Source organism: Haemaphysalis longicornis, unplaced genomic scaffold (assembly GCF_048455015.1).
Source record: "Haemaphysalis longicornis isolate Haplotype H1 unplaced genomic scaffold, Haemaphysalis longicornis Haplotype H1 scaffold_1, whole genome shotgun sequence".
In the NCBI taxonomy this organism is placed as follows: Eukaryota; Metazoa; Arthropoda; class Arachnida; order Ixodida; family Ixodidae; genus Haemaphysalis; species Haemaphysalis longicornis.
In genome coordinates, this window is record NW_027526203.1 from 253,995,253 (window position 1) to 254,012,218 (window position 16,966).

General features: G+C 45.2%; 1 protein-coding gene across 1 annotated transcript in view; it reads right to left on the minus strand.

Annotated features, from left to right (window-relative positions):
• The window catches only part of LOC144144378 (uncharacterized), a 34,271-nt gene that overhangs the window by 10,778 nt on the left and 6,527 nt on the right, over nucleotides 1-16,966 (minus strand). The window contains exons 4-5 of the mRNA XM_077675802.1: nucleotides 11,826-12,047; nucleotides 6,662-6,731 (exon numbers count right to left, since the gene is read on the minus strand). Of these exons, the coding sequence (XP_077531928.1) occupies nucleotides 6,662-6,731; nucleotides 11,826-12,047 (292 nt within the window). The remainder of the gene's footprint in view (nucleotides 1-6,661; nucleotides 6,732-11,825; nucleotides 12,048-16,966) is intronic.

Below are 16,966 nucleotides of genomic sequence, written 5' to 3' on the forward strand. Positions count from 1 at the left end.
ACTTGCCCAACTTTCGACCCTTTTGACACAATTTGCGGCGTTAGTTGAAGTTGTCACCTTCTGTGCCATTGCTGAGCGGGGACGAGAGTATCGCCGCTTTCGTTCCATCGTGCTTGGAAGCCTCGATCACGCTTGAGAAACCAGGATTGAGTTCGAGCGGGATCGAGCTCGATCGCGATTGAAACTGCCGTGTAGCAGTGGCCCGATCCGGATCGACTCAATCGCGATTGAAAGTGCCCATGTGACAGGGGTATTATGTGACCATATTTGTCGAGCGAGCACTATGTTTCAGGCAACGATTTTCTCCCAGAACAAAAACAAGTCAGGTTAAAGAAGGTCAAAAACAAACCAAAGGCACAAAACGGCATGAGCACTGTGTGAGCAAACGCGTGAGCACTGTGAGCACCTCGATGCCAACGCTGCCGTACAGGGTGGAGACACTCTTTGAACGGTCCCGTGCCGCTGCAATTGGTCAACGTGCTCAACGAGTCGTTCTTTTCGTTTCCCACGCGACCCAGCAACGCGAAACAGATGAGGTGATTCAAACTTTGCCAGTTAACCGCGTTGCGGCAATAATTGTAGCACGGTTTTGATACGACTTGCTGCGGCGGCGAGTGAGCGACCCAAAATGGCGGCGCCAGCGTATACGTGTCTCCACCCTGTACGGCGGACGTGTGAATCAAGGGACCCTAGGCTGCAGGGCGGTCTGTGATGTCGTTGTGGACCACAAAAACACACGATTTAGCGGGGAAATTCAACTTTTAACTTAAATTGATTAATTTCTCAGTGAACAAAGAGTCGTTTGCATTCGGACAAGCACTGACTATAAAACGAGATCTTTCGAATAACACAAACTTGTATTTTGTCTTCATGGCTCCTTTAATGTGCACCGAAATCTCGAACACACTAACATTTTCGCTGTTCGCCTCCATCAGTAAAGCGGCCGCCACGGCCAGGAATCGAACCCGCGCCCTTGGGCTCAGTAGCGCAACGCTTTAGCCACTGAGCCACCACGGTAACTGGTTAAGGAGGAATAGTTGAATACGTTGTTCGTGGTAGCAAAACAAGCAGTTGCACAGAGAAGAAAAGGACAAGCCAAAGTTAAAACCTGATCTAACAAAGTCATCGGGAACTGTAAATTATTTCGTTCAATCGAGAACTTGCCAAAATCGGGACTGTGTCATTTTACAAGCAGTTCATTCCCTAAATTTGATGCCTGAAGGGAGGGGCATCTCAGCAGCTACCATGACATCGTAATTGCGGCGGCCGCGACGCTCACCTGCTGATAATTTAGCAATGCGCTCAAAGTGTGCAGTGAAAATAATAAGCCAGCTGAGGCTTGCCCTGAAGTTGTCCCAGCACAGCCGACTCGGAAAAAACAACACAGCAGTTTTTGTTGTACCACTTTCCCGCAAGCAGAGCATTCTTGGATCTCGTATTCTTGAACCACACAAACAGGGCTTCCTCCAGCTTCTCGTGCGGGGTGGTGTCTTGAGGCTATTTTTCTTCGATGCAATTTTAGACGAAGTGGCATGAATGATGGTGTCTTTTCCCTTCAAGATTGTGGAAAGCGTGCTGGCTGAGACGCCAAGGTCCACAGCCACGGGACTGCTGAGTTCTGTAGAGCTCAGTAAAAACAAAACTAGATGCCTGTCCTTTTTTTTTCTGACGTGGCACAATAATCTTCATGGCGTTCTGACAAAACGCATTCAAAGTTGCTCCTTTTTTATGCGCGTCTGTACCACAAAATACTTCGTTAAATCGGGAACAGCACTGAATCTACTTCATTAGTTCCAGTTCATAAAAGCACTGAGCCGTACAGGCACCTCACGGGGAATCTGAACTTGTTTGTTAGATCAGAAAATTCGTAAGATCGGGTTTCATTAGATCGAGTTTTGACTGCACTTTGCGTCTTAAATGAGGAAATATTTTTTTATCAGTGGCCATCACGGCCTCAGTCGGGGGAGTGTAAGTCTGCTTCACTGCACCATGACTTCCTCTGGCGGCCACAGGCATTTTTGGTTGTAGAAGTGGCTGGCTGCTTTACAGGAGTGCGGCTGACTGGATTTTGGGAGGGTGTCATGATAAATTGTCGGAGCTCTTAAAATTCAGTTCTGCAATGCAGCGTTCTATCAGGTGACAGATGTAGTACAACATGGGTTGCTATGCCCGCTTCGGTGCAATTAAGAGGCTGCAGTTTTCATCGTGATCGCCGATATCGTGGTCGTGGTGCCCTTTAGAAAGCCTGGGTGGCAGATAAAGACGTGAGCCCAGCACTGACAGTTGCCAGCGATGACGGTACAAAGCGATGAAAGGTGCACGAACCTTTCAAGGGAACTATCGACGCAATTCTTCACGAGGGTAGCTCTTTTTTTCCCTCAGCCATTTCTTCTGGTACTTACAGCAGGGATATACCTCTGACGTTCTTTTGCGCCCATGCAAAAAGCTGATGGAGAGTAAGTATCTGTACATGGTTAGGTCTGTGAAGACTGGCCCCGGCTGCCAATCGCTTCACAGTGCTGCCAACCCCATCACAAGTGCTCTTTCCATGTGACGTTGCAAAAAAGCTCCACTCAGCAGTTAAATTGAAGTTTTCGTGATGGTAACACAAATTTCTTGTTCTTGTACCGTCAGAGAAATAGTATATTTCTCGGACATTAGTAATTAAGAACTTTTAACGCCGCAGCTTGAAAAGTAGCAACGGCCGCTGTCATGTCATCGAGACAGTCCGAAATCCCAGCAAGTGATTTTAAACAAAGGACCCCAGTTTCGTCTCAATTATAGTATGCCACGAAGGGGTGTATCGCGGCTTGCACATTTATACAATGATAAGGTTGGGGAGCATCTTTCACGATAAAACTATAGTTCCCTGTGAAGTCTAAAAGAAGAATCATCTCGTCATCCTTTACGCTGCTTTTCAGCTCTCTCAGATACTTCGCTTGCTGCTTGCATATGAAGTGATGCAGCTTGAGCTCCTCTACTGGGTCTAAAAACTTTTCCACAAATTCAGCACGACTTATTCTTTCAGTCTGCAGGACATCTACAATTCAGTGTTAAACACGGAAGTCCTCAACTTTGCCCTTACATAGTCTGCTCTCCAAAATGCTCAGAAGGGCATCTTTGCTCTGGCACGCCGGGCAGCAGCTACGCATGCCATCTTTATTGCTGATGTTGCATATAATTGTTGACATCAGTTCTGTAGTTCGTTGAAAGCCTGCGGCATTCACTACTTCACTAACTGACAGGCGGCGTCATCCTTCAAGGTCTCTCTCATTTACGCTTCTACCACTTCACTTGCGCCACAGCAAAAGGTTGCAAAATACACGTGGAATTACTCTCACCAAGCGGACAACATTGATAGAACCCCCAAACACAAACATGCGGCCTTTCGACCTGCGCCAACTCCGGACCTCTCGCTGCCGCAGAGGAAGTCGCACTGCAGTGAAGCGAATTAGCGGCCCAGCAATTGAGGCTGTGGTGGCAGCTCAATATACAAAAATACTTCCTCAGTTAAAACACGAGGTACTATTACGATTAAACTTCCAGAACTAATTGCTTTCAGAACACTCTTTCAAATGAGCCCAAGCATGTATTTGTGCATGGACCGCCACACACTGCGATAAGTACCTGAACACGAGCAATATTGCAAGTTTTTCGAAGTTAATTTTTCACCCGCCCTAACGCTACTCACTTCCAGGCTCCAAAATATTGTTTTCGCACTTACTGTCAACTATATCAGCAAATTATGCAGCTGCACTGTCTTTGAAAAAGTTGTAACTGCCGTAAATAAGTGTCTCAATGCGCCCCAGAAATGCTGTATTGCTTCACCGCAAAGAACATGTGAGATGCATTAGCAGTTGTTGATGGGCAAGGAAGCACAGTTCATTTTCTATCAACTGGATTTTCTTTTACTGTACTCCATATATTATTTTGGGTTTGTGAATTTTTTTCACAATGCAGGTTTTCGTCCCCGCCATTATTCCAATTGATGTAAGCGACAAAATTTTTTTTCCTTTATAAATCATTTACGAGAACGAATTGTGCAGTGAAGCGATCAACCATGATTTTTTGTAGTGTAATCGGAGGTGGTCGAGTGCAGTATCTGGTACGTTTGGCATGGAATGACCAACGTGGGAGCAAAGAAATGTGCGAGCTCAAGAAAGCACGATTTATCCCACCCGAACTGGTGAAACAGCATGGTGCGTGGTAGTCTTTCATTTGGTTGCTGGTACAGCCTGCCTGTATACCAGCAACCGAATACAGTCAAACCCCGTTATAACGAAATCCCGCGAGTAAGAAATTCCCGCGGCAACAAAATATATTTTCGGATCCCCAGCGAATGACCATAGAAGCCCATGTATTTCATATCTTGCGGCAACGAAATTATTTTCAAAAGCGATCTCGCGCTATAAAGGAAATTCGCGGCAAGTCTGGTTGGCATCTTATTTACCCATTTGAGGCTAACAGTGTCCAAGAAGTGCTCAAATGCATTTTTTTTCGGACTCAAGTTTGTAAACTTCTGCCACAGCGTGCTTGCATGGCTGCCGCCATACTTGTTTACATAAAAGACCATGCAACAGGCGGCCATGGAGGCAGCCTCGCAGCGAAACACCACGAGGTGACACATGGTGACTCACAGCACATCTTTGGCTTCGGCTACGTTATCGGCTACTGCGGCTACCAATGAACAGTGCGCGCGTGTTCGTAGTGTATGCGGCAATCAGCACGCTTGCTCTCAATCAAGAGCGGAAGTTTTTATTGCTACGAGATAAGGCAGCCATTGCAGCCCAAGTCAGTGGCCTAAGTGGAAGAAGGGAGGATAGCGCCGATAAGTTTGGAACCGCCTGCAGCTCGCTCCACCATTTTGAGAAGCAAGTACGCCCCTCTTTAATGGTGCACGTGAGCAAAAAAAAAAAGAGGGATGGCTGCGGCCTTTCTGGACGTCAACAAAGCAGTGCTCCCTTAGTTTTGTGGACAGCACTGGAACAATGAGGCGCCACTGTCGGGCAAAGTTCATCAACAGAAGCAGCTGGACTTCGCCTGCATTCTCCGACATGCTCGGCGCCGAGGACCAGGGAGAAAAATGCGTATAGAGGGCAAGCCCACGGGATGATTTGGATGCGTTTGAAACAATTCAGTCGTTTTTAGGCGCGCACGACTGTCACTGAAGCACTTCTTGTAGTGCGAGAGCTGAGCTGTGAATTTACTGCAAGGTAAGGCTCGCAAAGTAATATAACCGAATTTCGGAAGTAAATTTTTGGTTTGCGAGCAATTTTCCTGTTTGTTTCATTCTCGCAGCAACAAATTTCCCGCAAAAGCAAATTTTTTTGGCTTTCCCCAGCAGATTCGTTATTGCGGGGTTCGACTGTGTAACCATACCAACCGGTATTGAGCAATGAGCAATAAGTATTTTTGTGATGAAATAATGCTACGCACTGTTTTTATAAAAATTATGACGCCAACATGTGTTGAAAGAAGCTTTACGACATCATTAATGTCCGACAGCGGGTGCATTTTCTCTTTGCCATAGTTCGGTGAGCAGCATTGGCCATTGCTCTACTGCAAATTTCAGACACTGTTTATAACTCTACTACTACTCACTACCCTGCCCTTGCTTGTTACATGTAGCGATAAATGTAAAAGAACCTTGTCCAGACTTTGAGAATGGATGTGCCTTTGGCTCTGCCGTACTTGGTGTCCATAAGTGGGGCTTGAATGGAAACTGGCTCATACATTCATTGTTAAGAGCATAGCCTTCTATTGGTCTTCAAGAGATGGATGGCAGGAAGTGAGGACATATCAGAAGCTGCATTCCCGTTGGCACAGCTAAGAGGGGGAGTGGTTTGTACATCCACATGTGCGCCCCTTTCCCCAAACCAGTTCAATTACACTCCCACCACACTATTAGAGAAGCCTACTATACATAGTAGAGCAGGTAGAGAATGCGAGTGACGTTTTACCTTTCCACTAAACGTCAGCCCTGCTGCTCACAGCTTTGAAATTTCAAAAAAATCCAGATTTGAAAAATCCCTGGGGGATTCTCCTCCAAGGTAGGCCTTCCAGCAAAAGAATTCCCTTGGTCTTTTGTAACCACGACCATGGTGGCAATGATGATGGGAATACCACGATGTATATACAGACAAATTTCTGCTAGTAACCACACATTGGTGGTGAAAAACATCTATAGAAGCCAAAGTGAAAATGAAAAAAGTGAGTGGCATCTTTTCATTTCAGAAAGCCACGGGCTAGCGCTGCTGCTCGGGCCCAAACAACCAGGCATTCCTCATCCTCAAGACAGAAGTTGGACAGCCCACTCTCCCACTGCTCTGGGGAAGGGTATAGTACAGGGTGGGGGCAATGGGGGCAGTATGCGGATCCCTGCACGTCGCAGGTAGCGCAGTTGTGAGGGTACGCTGGGGGCGAATAGGTAGTGGAGGATGGGGGCATTGTAGATTGCACGGGCTCGGATCCTGAGTGATTTCAGTGTAGTGGAGTGGGACGGGAAGGCAGATGAGGGGCGGGGCTGAGCCTCCCTTGCGTGATAACCCACCTCACTCCCCCACAGGGAGGAATGACTGGAGGTCTATATCACTTCTATGTAGGGCAGGCGATGGGTGGTCTGGAGGAGTTTGAGAGCTAAAAAAATATAAGAACATCTTACCTTGTCGCAAATGTGCTCATATATAAGGCCATCTGATCCCACTTTGAGTACTGAGAATCCGTCCGTCCACCTAACAGAAAAGCAGGTGCAAGAATTAGCATCCATCTTCTCAAGCCAACTATATGCGTTCGGTGAAGCGGGCAACTACCGTGCATTGAGGACTGATTGGCTCCTTACATGCGTCCTGGTGCAGTTTCCTTCATTTGGTTTTACCAAAATAAGCCATCCACGCTAAGATTATTGAGCCAAGAGAAAAAGTAGCCTGTACCTTGCATGTAACTATTAGCTGCTTACTGCCCAAAGCAATTCGTAGTGCTCTCACAAACATTTGGGAATGTCTTTCTGAACTGCAAACATTCCAAACTTCAGTTAGTTTTTAAAGCTGCATGGCTAATGAGGGCAGGCAAATTAAATTAAAAAATATAAAACCAAAACAAACAATCATTGCCTTTGATTACAACAAAAAATTGCTGCATTGCCATCCCACCACGTCAAAGCCTCAGCTTAACACTTTCGTAACTGGGCCTATTCCCATCGATAGTGTGTTATAGATGAATACAAGTTCAAATTTTGGTGCACTCCGAGCGCTTCTGGACAGCTAACACCATCTAAAGGGTAAAAGAGGAAGTATTTCATCAGTTTCGCTTTAGAGTTTCTTTTCTCCGCTGCAAGGAGGATTTTAAAGCTCCTTCGCTGTCGGGTGCACATGGTTTTGGTTACGGTGTCGATGCCGCTTGCCAATGCTCCACGGGAATGGCGAATTTTGATGGATTCCAATGAATCCGAGCTGTAATCTCTGGATGATGGTAGCAGCACAGACACGTAAGAAAACTTCGATTCGTCAGACTTAAGTACGGACAGCGAAAGTGCATCAAACCACCCCAGAACGTATCTGCCAGCAAGTTTCGCTTTCTCCTTAGGCCGTTCTATCGCTGCCTCGCATTCATGAAAACATCCGGCCTGCTGTAAAGGTCACAGCTCTTATCTGCAGGGTGCCGACTTCATTCGGGCGGGACCACTTGGCACCGTCTGCACAGTGTGGAGCCAACCTTTGTTGCACCGAGCTGAGAAACTGCTTTGTGCGGTGGCATGATACGCACTAGTGCTTATATTTTTGTATGTTTGTAAATAACTTTTGTACTTGCAGAGCTCATATTTGCAGTATCATTCTATATTAAAAAAAAAAAAAGAAAAAAAGTTCCTGCGTTTTAGCAGCCGCCCCTTTCCATAGGGGCGATTTCCCGTGCAAGCCGGGTGAACTTCCCAAGCGTTGTAGTCCCACACAAGGGCCGAGCGCCAGGGCGGGGAGTCGCTCGTACCTATTTTACCGGCAGGTGCCCGGCGCCACCAAGGCACACGAATGCACATGGTGCCGTCCACAGCCATGGTGGACGCTCAACTCACAACCGCTTGTGGCAGGACATGCCGCCAGACTCTTTCACCCCCGGCAATGGCGCAACGCGGCATGACAACTTGGGGCCCCGCCAGATGGACAAGGGTCAGGGGCCCCTCGCAAGGGTAAAGGCAGCTTTCCGGGCGTGAATTCCCCTTTCAAGGGTCTGCACTCAACCAGGGACGCCTGTACCCGTTAAAGAAACTGGTGAGTGCCCGGCGGTACGCGGATTCCAACCCGGTACCTCCTGCAAACGAGGTGAGCCATACGAGGTGAGCCAACCTCTGAGCCATCACTGACTTTAAAGTCCGGCGACTTTAAATGTTGCCTTTTGCCATAGCCCCAGGGCAACCTCTTTTTGTTGCCGAAATAAACAGTTCAGTTCAAAAAGGGCCTTGTATTCACAAAGTATATTTAAATTTTTTTTTTATGTTTACACTGTGCAAAGTAGCATTGATGTTATCACTTTTTTTTTCTTTTTGTTTTGACAATTTTTTTGATAATATATTCGCAATAAATCTGTTGTTTCAAATGAATACTGTTCCTCTATCATTTCATACCTTACACTTTAGCATCAATCATTTTCTGTGGCACGAAAAAAAATTTCTTGGACTACCTAAAAACAACCGATTTTTTTCCTGGTCACGATTGTGTTAAAGAGGCCATGCAGACAAAACACAAGTTTGGTTCATTCAAAAGATTGCCCCGTTAGAATCATACTGACACCACTTTTAACGTAAACTTCGCTCAAATAAGCTACATAATTAGAAAAAAAAAAGGGAATGGCCATGTGACTCACTAGCTTATTGCCCGCACTAGAACAAGTGAGGCATTTTTTTTCCAAACGAGCCAGATCCACCGAATGCGATTTTGGGAAATGAGCGGAAGTTTATTACCGGACCTAAATATAACGCCGTCAAATCTATTATATGGTAAATTTTAAATGTCTGCTAGGGGAAGTTTATAGCCACAAGTAATTAAAAAGTCTGCCATGAATATGAGCAATATTTGGGTGATAAACTTGGATTTGGCTCATATTGAATTGAAATACTCAAGTTGATGCAGCATTCTTATGAAAACTTTACTCAGATTGACTTTCAAGCATGGTGCGATTGAGTTTTGGTGGAAAAGGCATTGAAATATGCAACAGGGCTTCAAGAACTGTAGAACTATAGTACATGGAGAGCAGGTGAGTCCTGTTGGAAGCTTTAGCAGCTCTTTTCGAATTCTTCCCTAGGATAATTTTCTTGGGCACGCCTGAAGGTAGTCACAAAGTAACCAAGCTTTTCATTGCTTTGCATCAATTCCCAAAACCCTTCACAAGAAGCCTGCTCATATCTTCTGCTTCACCTTAATTGGTTCATTCTCTTAGAGAGGGGGTGGAGATTTTCTTGGATTTGTATGCGGTGGCTATTTAGTTGAGTACTAAAATGGTAAATATGGGAGTAAGAAACTAAATATAACCAAAATTATTTCATAGGGTAGAGTGAGACGAAATGAAATCATTGTTTCACATCTCTCAGTTTCATTTCATTCACTTCGTCGTTGGCATCTGAGAACAGATCATTTGCTGATCTCGTAATTGCCGTCCGAATTCATAAGTTCGCACCGAAATGAAAAAAAAAAAAAAACCCTCCGAAAACACCCACAAAACAGTTTAGCAGTCAAACCAAAAGCAAATGACCATTGATTAAATGGATTTGGCTCATTTTGATCCATGAGACTGCAGGATCTGGCTCATATTCGATACGAACTACAATCTGCATACGCGTTTTCAGGGCGTTATCTCAACTCGATTTTCTTTCCACCTCTCTTTTATGGGAAAGTTGCAGTGTTTTTCTTGTCACTACAGTTTCATCCGATTTAGTTCCGGCTTCTGGATTTGGCTCATTTCGAAGAAAAAAAAAAAAAAAAAAAACAAGCCTCATACATGTGCATGACGTAATATGCACAGCTGTGCAATTAGCTGAGGCCAGAAAAAACAAACACAAGTTCGGAATATAAGCTGGCAGAACGAGCTATTTTCGCTTGAATGTAATGCATATTTATTTTACAGCAGTAAGAATGGTGGGGTAAACAATGGAATTTACGAAAGTACATGCAAACATAGAAGTACCAGTGCGTACTGTTGTTGGCTTATTTTCGCTTGAATGTAATGCATATTTATTTTACAGCAGTAAGAATGGTGGGGTAAACAATGGAATTTACGAAAGTACATGCAAACATAGAAGTACCAGTGCGTACTGTTGTTGGCTTATTTTCGCTTGAATGTAATGCATATTTATTTTACAGCAGTAAGAATGGTGGGGTAAACAATGGAATTTACGAAAGTACATGTAAACATAGAAGCACCAGTGTGTACTGCTGTTGGTTACTGCGCGCAATATGCTTGCTATGGCTGCACAGCAGTCCGCCGCTTGGGGTTGTCTCACGCGACACTGCCCGACTAGAGTAAGCGACATTGTCTTACATGACCCTGTTTGCCGAGTACACCCTACGTTTCATGAAACGATTACTTCCAACCGTATGAAAAACAATCCAGATGCAAATACGGTCAGAAACAAAAAGAGGGCAGACAGCAGTGCTGCGCAGTACGGTGGTGCCATCTAGGAGGACTGACGGTAAACAAAGGTCTGCGGCCCGCTGCAGACTAAACAGCGCACTAGCGCTCACTTGAAGACCTGTTCTTGTTACGTCATTGCAGACGTCACGAAACATGATTTGGCAGGAGAACCAAAATTTTAACTTGAACTGAATAATTTCTCAGTGAATAAAGCATCGTTTGTTACCGGACAAGTACTGGGGGCACTATAAAACACCAAATCTTTTGAATAAAACAAACTTGTATTTTGTCTGCATAGCCCATTTACCCCTTTCAGACGCCGCTCGATATTTCCCCCTACCAAATTTTTTGTCGTTTATATGCTCTGTATCTCACCAAATAAGATGAATTGGCAGGTTACTGACCCCAACACAATGTTAGTTTTTTTTTACAGTCATGTACAGAATTGTGTGCATAGTGTTACAGAGGTCAGGAGTATCAAGTAGCGCTGCATATTTCCACATACGTATATATTTGTGGGATATGCATTGTTTCTATATTTTTTAGGACTGCAAGACTTTTGAGAAAACGAAGAGAAATAGTTGAAAAAGCTCACCAGCTGAAGCCGTCGCGTGCATCTCCATTTTGTTTACGCTCTTAGTAATCTTACTAGCCACCAGATGACCCTAAAATCTTCATTGTTAGACAAAGGATACAAAATTATGCTAAACTAGTGAAAACTTTCAGTTTTGGTATTTCTTTTTGTAAGGAACTGCAGCATTGAAATGTACACAGTTGTGTACATAGCGTCTGAAAGGGTTAATGTATTCATGTAACATTTCCAATGTTTGTAGCCTTCTAATTTTCCAGAATTTCATGAATTCAACAAACATAAGTGAATTTTGATGGCATGAGATAACTCGAGCTATGAGAGATGCCCGAAATCCACACTGCAATCGTGAACCATATTTTTAGCTGCTCTTCAAACCAACAATCTCAAATCAAGTACACACGGACTGAATCTCAGCCTGCCCAGGATACAGCACACAGTGAAGGACCGAGGAAGTCTCAAATCTCATTGGGCATCTTTCTCATTTGTCACCAGCGCAGTAATGGCACCAACACGGTGAAATGGAAGAAACCTATTGTTCACGAGTACAGCATTCCTGGGTCCCTGTTCTCACCAAAACTTTCCCAGCCTCTATGCTCCGCCCCCCCTTTGTACTCACTCGGCCTCCTGGGAGATCATCTTCTGCCACTCCCAGATGCGGAACTTCCAGAACATGAAGAGCGCGCGCAGGCCCGAGATGCCGACGATGCGCCAGCGCACGCGCACCGTGCCGTCCTCCTTGTGGGTGGTCATCTTGAGCACCTCGAGGCGTACATGCGCGTACCGGAGGTGGCCCAGGATGCGCACCAGGGCCATCTGCTGCACGTAGCCTGTGATGCCCCTGCACACAACCGAGAAGGGTGTCACTCTAATCCCTCTCCCCACAATGACGGGCACCATCTCAGTAGCCAGTGTTGTGTGCCCCCCCCCCCCCCCCCCCCCCCCTCCCAACTGAGAGTTACCCCTAAATTTTCTATTTTCTACTGTTTGGGCTATCAGTTTATTTATACATACAGCAAACCCTTGTTACAACGAAGTCACTTTATTCAAATTATATCTTTTAGCAAAATACCACGCAGCAACTAACTGTCCATGTGGCAGGCCAAGTACCTCCGCATTTTTCCGTGTCTGTGCCTTTCACGCCGAGTGACCCTTTCCGCGTTGAGCAGGCAACCGTCTCCAAGCAAAGTGCTCTCAATCCCTCGTGGCCAAACTAGAGATGAAACAAGACGTGCCGCACTCATATGTCGTATCTCATCCCTCCCACCTTTTTCTTCCATGCTCAGAGAAGGAAAAGAAACAGCTCTCTCCATGGGATTTTCTAGGAACGCCGAATGAAGATGTTTTCCCCACACACGTGCTGGAGTGCGAACTCGGCATTATGATGAATAAAGTGTGACTGATTTTTTAATTCAACGCCTAAATATTTAAATGAGCTTCGCAATCTGTAAACCAAGTAAACACACTTCTCATCGTTTATCCAGCCGATAGAGCAGTATTTAATTTATAAAGACTGCAAGTGGGCATGTTCAATATTTCCGGAATCGGTACACTACATTTGTGCCACACTGCCGGTTGTGGAATGGGTCAGATAAGCCTGCTAGCACCGCTTAGAATCGTAACGTTCACTAGCCGAAGCGTACGTAGTGGCTGAACGCCCTTGGCGGTCTCCTTTGGAGCTTGCCTGGCTCGTCCTTGTGTCACAACAATCGTGTTCACAATAGGCCGACAGTCAGCTGATTCAGCACTGTGCCCGCAAGCTGTCAGTGCTTATGCCAACACCACGCCAACCAGAACTCACCAGTGCGTTAGAGTCAGTATGCACGCAGCCTGCCAACTCGCTCGTGGAGTAATGAAGGTTGCAGCACAGAATGGTGAATGGAGTATAGAAAACGTTACCTAAGTACAAAAAATCAACTAAAAAAATATTAAACGTCCAAAAGAGGATTCGAATTTGCTCATTGTGAAGCCCTAAATTTAGTGCTTCAGACCACTCGGCCGGGGAGGAAATAAAGTGGAATCTCGATACAATTCTGGGTTATACGAATTTCGGGATGATATGAATGTCTGAGAAGTCCTGGCGAAATTTCATTTGTGCTTTGAAACGGTACTGGCACCAATTTTCGGGGTTCATATTGTTACACAGTTTGCGTCCTGTACACAATAGGATAGCCCGGCTGAAGTGTGAATGACCTGCGACGTGTGAAACATAATTTAGTTTGATCTCATTTATTGTGCTGACAGAACAGCTCCCTGAGTGGCGTGCAGAAAATGGACATCTGCGTGACCTCACCCTCTGGTAACAAAAAAGAGGTGACACAGCTGAGTGCCTCTGATGTTTGGCAGGAACTGGTGATGTCACTTCACATTTGCAGCTCGGGGAGCGGCGACAAGGCACTGGCAGCGTTCACGAACTGACGCATGCAGCCAGAGCTACAAGTGCAACCGCTCGCCAGAATGGCACTACTGGCAAAAACAAAGTTTCACATGCGGGAAAGGAGTGGATAACATAATAGCCTAGTATAGCAATAAAAGCCACCATTCACACCTATTTTGAAAGCGGTCATCAAATATCCACGATGATGATAAGCCTAAGCGCCTTCAGGCAGTTCAGCCACTCAGCTTCAGCAGCACGGCGGTCAAAACAACTCCTTTGCTTCTCTCTGCAGTGTTTGGATGTCCACGCAAAATGGTGAGGAAGTGGCGTGGTTCTGCCATACGGGCCAATCAAAGCAATAAAAACTTAAGCTGTCGATTTTCGGACAGTTCTATGTAATTAACTAATACGTGCTTAAAGGAGCCATGAAGAGAAAATGCAAGTTGGTTTTATTCGAAAGATTTCGTGTTTTATACTGCCCCCCGCGCTTGTCCGGATACAAACGATGCTTTATTCACTGAGAAATTAAACAATTTAAGTTAAAATTTTGATTTTCCCGCTAAATCGTTTGTTTTCGGGGTCTGCAATGACATCACAGGAACCGACCGCTCTGCAGCCTAGAATACCTTCATTCACGCATCCGCCGTACAGGGTAGAGACACGTATACGCTGGCGCCGCCATTTTGGGTCGCTCGCTCGCCGCCGAAGCAAGTCATTGTGTCAAAACCGCGCTAAAATTATCGCCGCAACGCGGTTTACTGAAGAAGTTTAAACCATATTGTCTGTTTCGCGTTGCTAGGTCTCGTGGGAAACGAAAAGAACAACGCGTTGAGCACGTTGGCCCAATTGCGGCGGCACGGGACAGTTCAAGGGTTGTCTCCACCCTGTACAGCGGTGTTGGTTTGTTCCTGCGTTTCTTTACGTTACCCGAACCTAGATGGCGTCACCATACCGTGGCAAGCGTTTGGTTTGTTTTTGCCTGTATTTAAACCTGGCTTGTTTTTGTTCTGGGAGAAAATATTCGTTCCCTGAAACACTGCTGGCTCGACAAATGTGGTCACGTAAGACACCGTTGCTTGCGTCAATCGGCCAGTGTCGTCTGAGACAACCCCAAGCCCCGTAGTGCTGTGAAGCTAAACCAAGCATGCTGTGCGCAGTACGAACAGCAGTACGCATCAGTACTCTATGCTTACATGTGCTTTCGTAACTTCCACTGTTTGTCCCATCATTCTTATTGCTTTGTAAAGAATGTGCCCTAAATTTAAGCGCAAATCGCTCGTTCGGCTAGTTTGTAAGCTCTACCTAATTTGCATCTGCTTCTGCCAGCCTCCGCCAATCGCAGAGCATTCTCGTGTGACATCATAGGTTCTGTTGCGGGAAATGAGCTGGTGGGTAGCATGGCCATTCCCGTTTTTCCTAATTATGTAGCTTATTTGAGCGAAGTTTACGTTAAAAGTGGTGTCAGTATGATTCTAACGAGGCAATCTTTTGAACGAACCAAACTTGTGTTTTCTCTTCATGGCTCCTTTAATTAAGTGCTTAACTTTTTCGTGACCACGGGAAAATTGATAGATTTTTAGGGGTCCAAGAAAACATTTTTCTCTGCTAAAAAACTTAGGCACTAATTACAGGAACACAAATTTCAGATTATTTAACGGCCTTTCCAATAACACTAGCTTTTTAAATGTTTTCATACATCATAGTTGCGAAAAAAATATTAAAATCAAAATTTTTGCCAAGTTGTCAAAGAAAATGATAAAAAGAAGAGTTGTGTATAATTAACCAGCGGTAGTAGAAAGAAATTAAAATATACATTTTGTAGGAAAACATTTCAACAACACGCCCTAGAAAAAATGTCGACTTGCGCGGGGAACAGTTTATCAGATATAAGAAAAAAATGTCAGCACGCGTGGTGCTCATGCCACGTGGTGAAGGCCAACCTCCATTTCAAAATGTGCAATTTCGGATGGTTCTCTGGAAGAAATCTGGCAGCTTGGCATTGTCAGCGGCACCAATTTGTCCCCACGTAACGTAAAAACATCTTGTCAATTACTGACTTCGCATTTACAGCGAGCACAGTACTTGGGACCAGCACGCGATGCGGAAAAACATGCATGAAGTTGAACACGGAACTCCATGGTTGATGCTAGTTGACGTTCACTGTCAGTTATCTCGCAAAACAAAGTTGCGCTTTATAATCATCTGACTCACTATTGTAGCCTTGCTTGCAGGAATGAGGTGCGATGCACTACAATCGTGCCTTGCAAACTTTGGCCGAGTAGCTGTCACGCGATAAACAAGATCAGCACTACGAGCCTCTTCCATTGCAGCGACACCTAACATTTTTGAAATGAAACAGTATGAAACTTATTGGAGACTCCGTCCAAATAGACAGTTCAACTAAGAAGCAACACTAGACCCCCGGAGATACCCTCGTATGGAAACGAAACTGGCAGGCGAACAGCTGGCGGTGTGCAAGGCCGGTTTGAAGCGCTCTCCTCTCGAAACAGATATCTGGCGACTGGGTGTTATCTTTTGCCTTGCATCGGAAGTTCTTATCGCAGAAATCGGGTTAGGGTTGGGTGAAATCAGGAGCAGCATGCTTATTTCGAGGATCAGTCGTGGGCGTCATCGCAGGTAGGCTTGAAGTTAGGTAACTGCATGGTAGTGCCAAATACAGAAATGAAACCGAAACTGTTGTAAACTGTTCATGAATTTTCCTGTGGTAAGTAGAACGATTTGGTGTTTTATAGTCCGGCAGCAAATGATGCTTTATTCACTAAGAAATTATTCAATTTAAGTTAAAATTTTGATTCTCCCGCCAAATAATGTGTTTAGTGACGTCTGCGATGACGTAACCAGGGCAGGTCTTCAAGCAAACGTTATTACACCGTTTATTCTGCAGCGGACTGGGAACGTCTTGTTTACCGTCAGTCCGTCTAGATGGCGCCACCATACTGCACCACATTGCTGTCCGCCCTCTTTTTGTTTCTGACCGTATTTGCACCTGGGTTGTTTTTGATACAATTGGAAGTAATCATTTCGTGAAACATTGGGTATGCTCGACAGACAGGGTCACGTAAGACAATGTCGCATACTCCAGACGGCCAGTGTCGTGTGAGACAACCCCAAAGCGGCGGACTGCTGTGCAGCTACAAGCATAGTGCATGCAGTACCAACAGCAGTACACACTGGTACTTCTATGTTTATGTGTACAATGGAAGTTATAAATGTTTACATGTATTTTAGTAACTTCTACTGTTTACTCCACCATCCTTACTGCTATAAAATGAATATGCATTACATTTAGGCGAAGATACCTCATCCTGCAAGCTTATAAGCCCTGCCTAGCTTGCATTTGCTCTTGTTGGCCTCAGTCAATC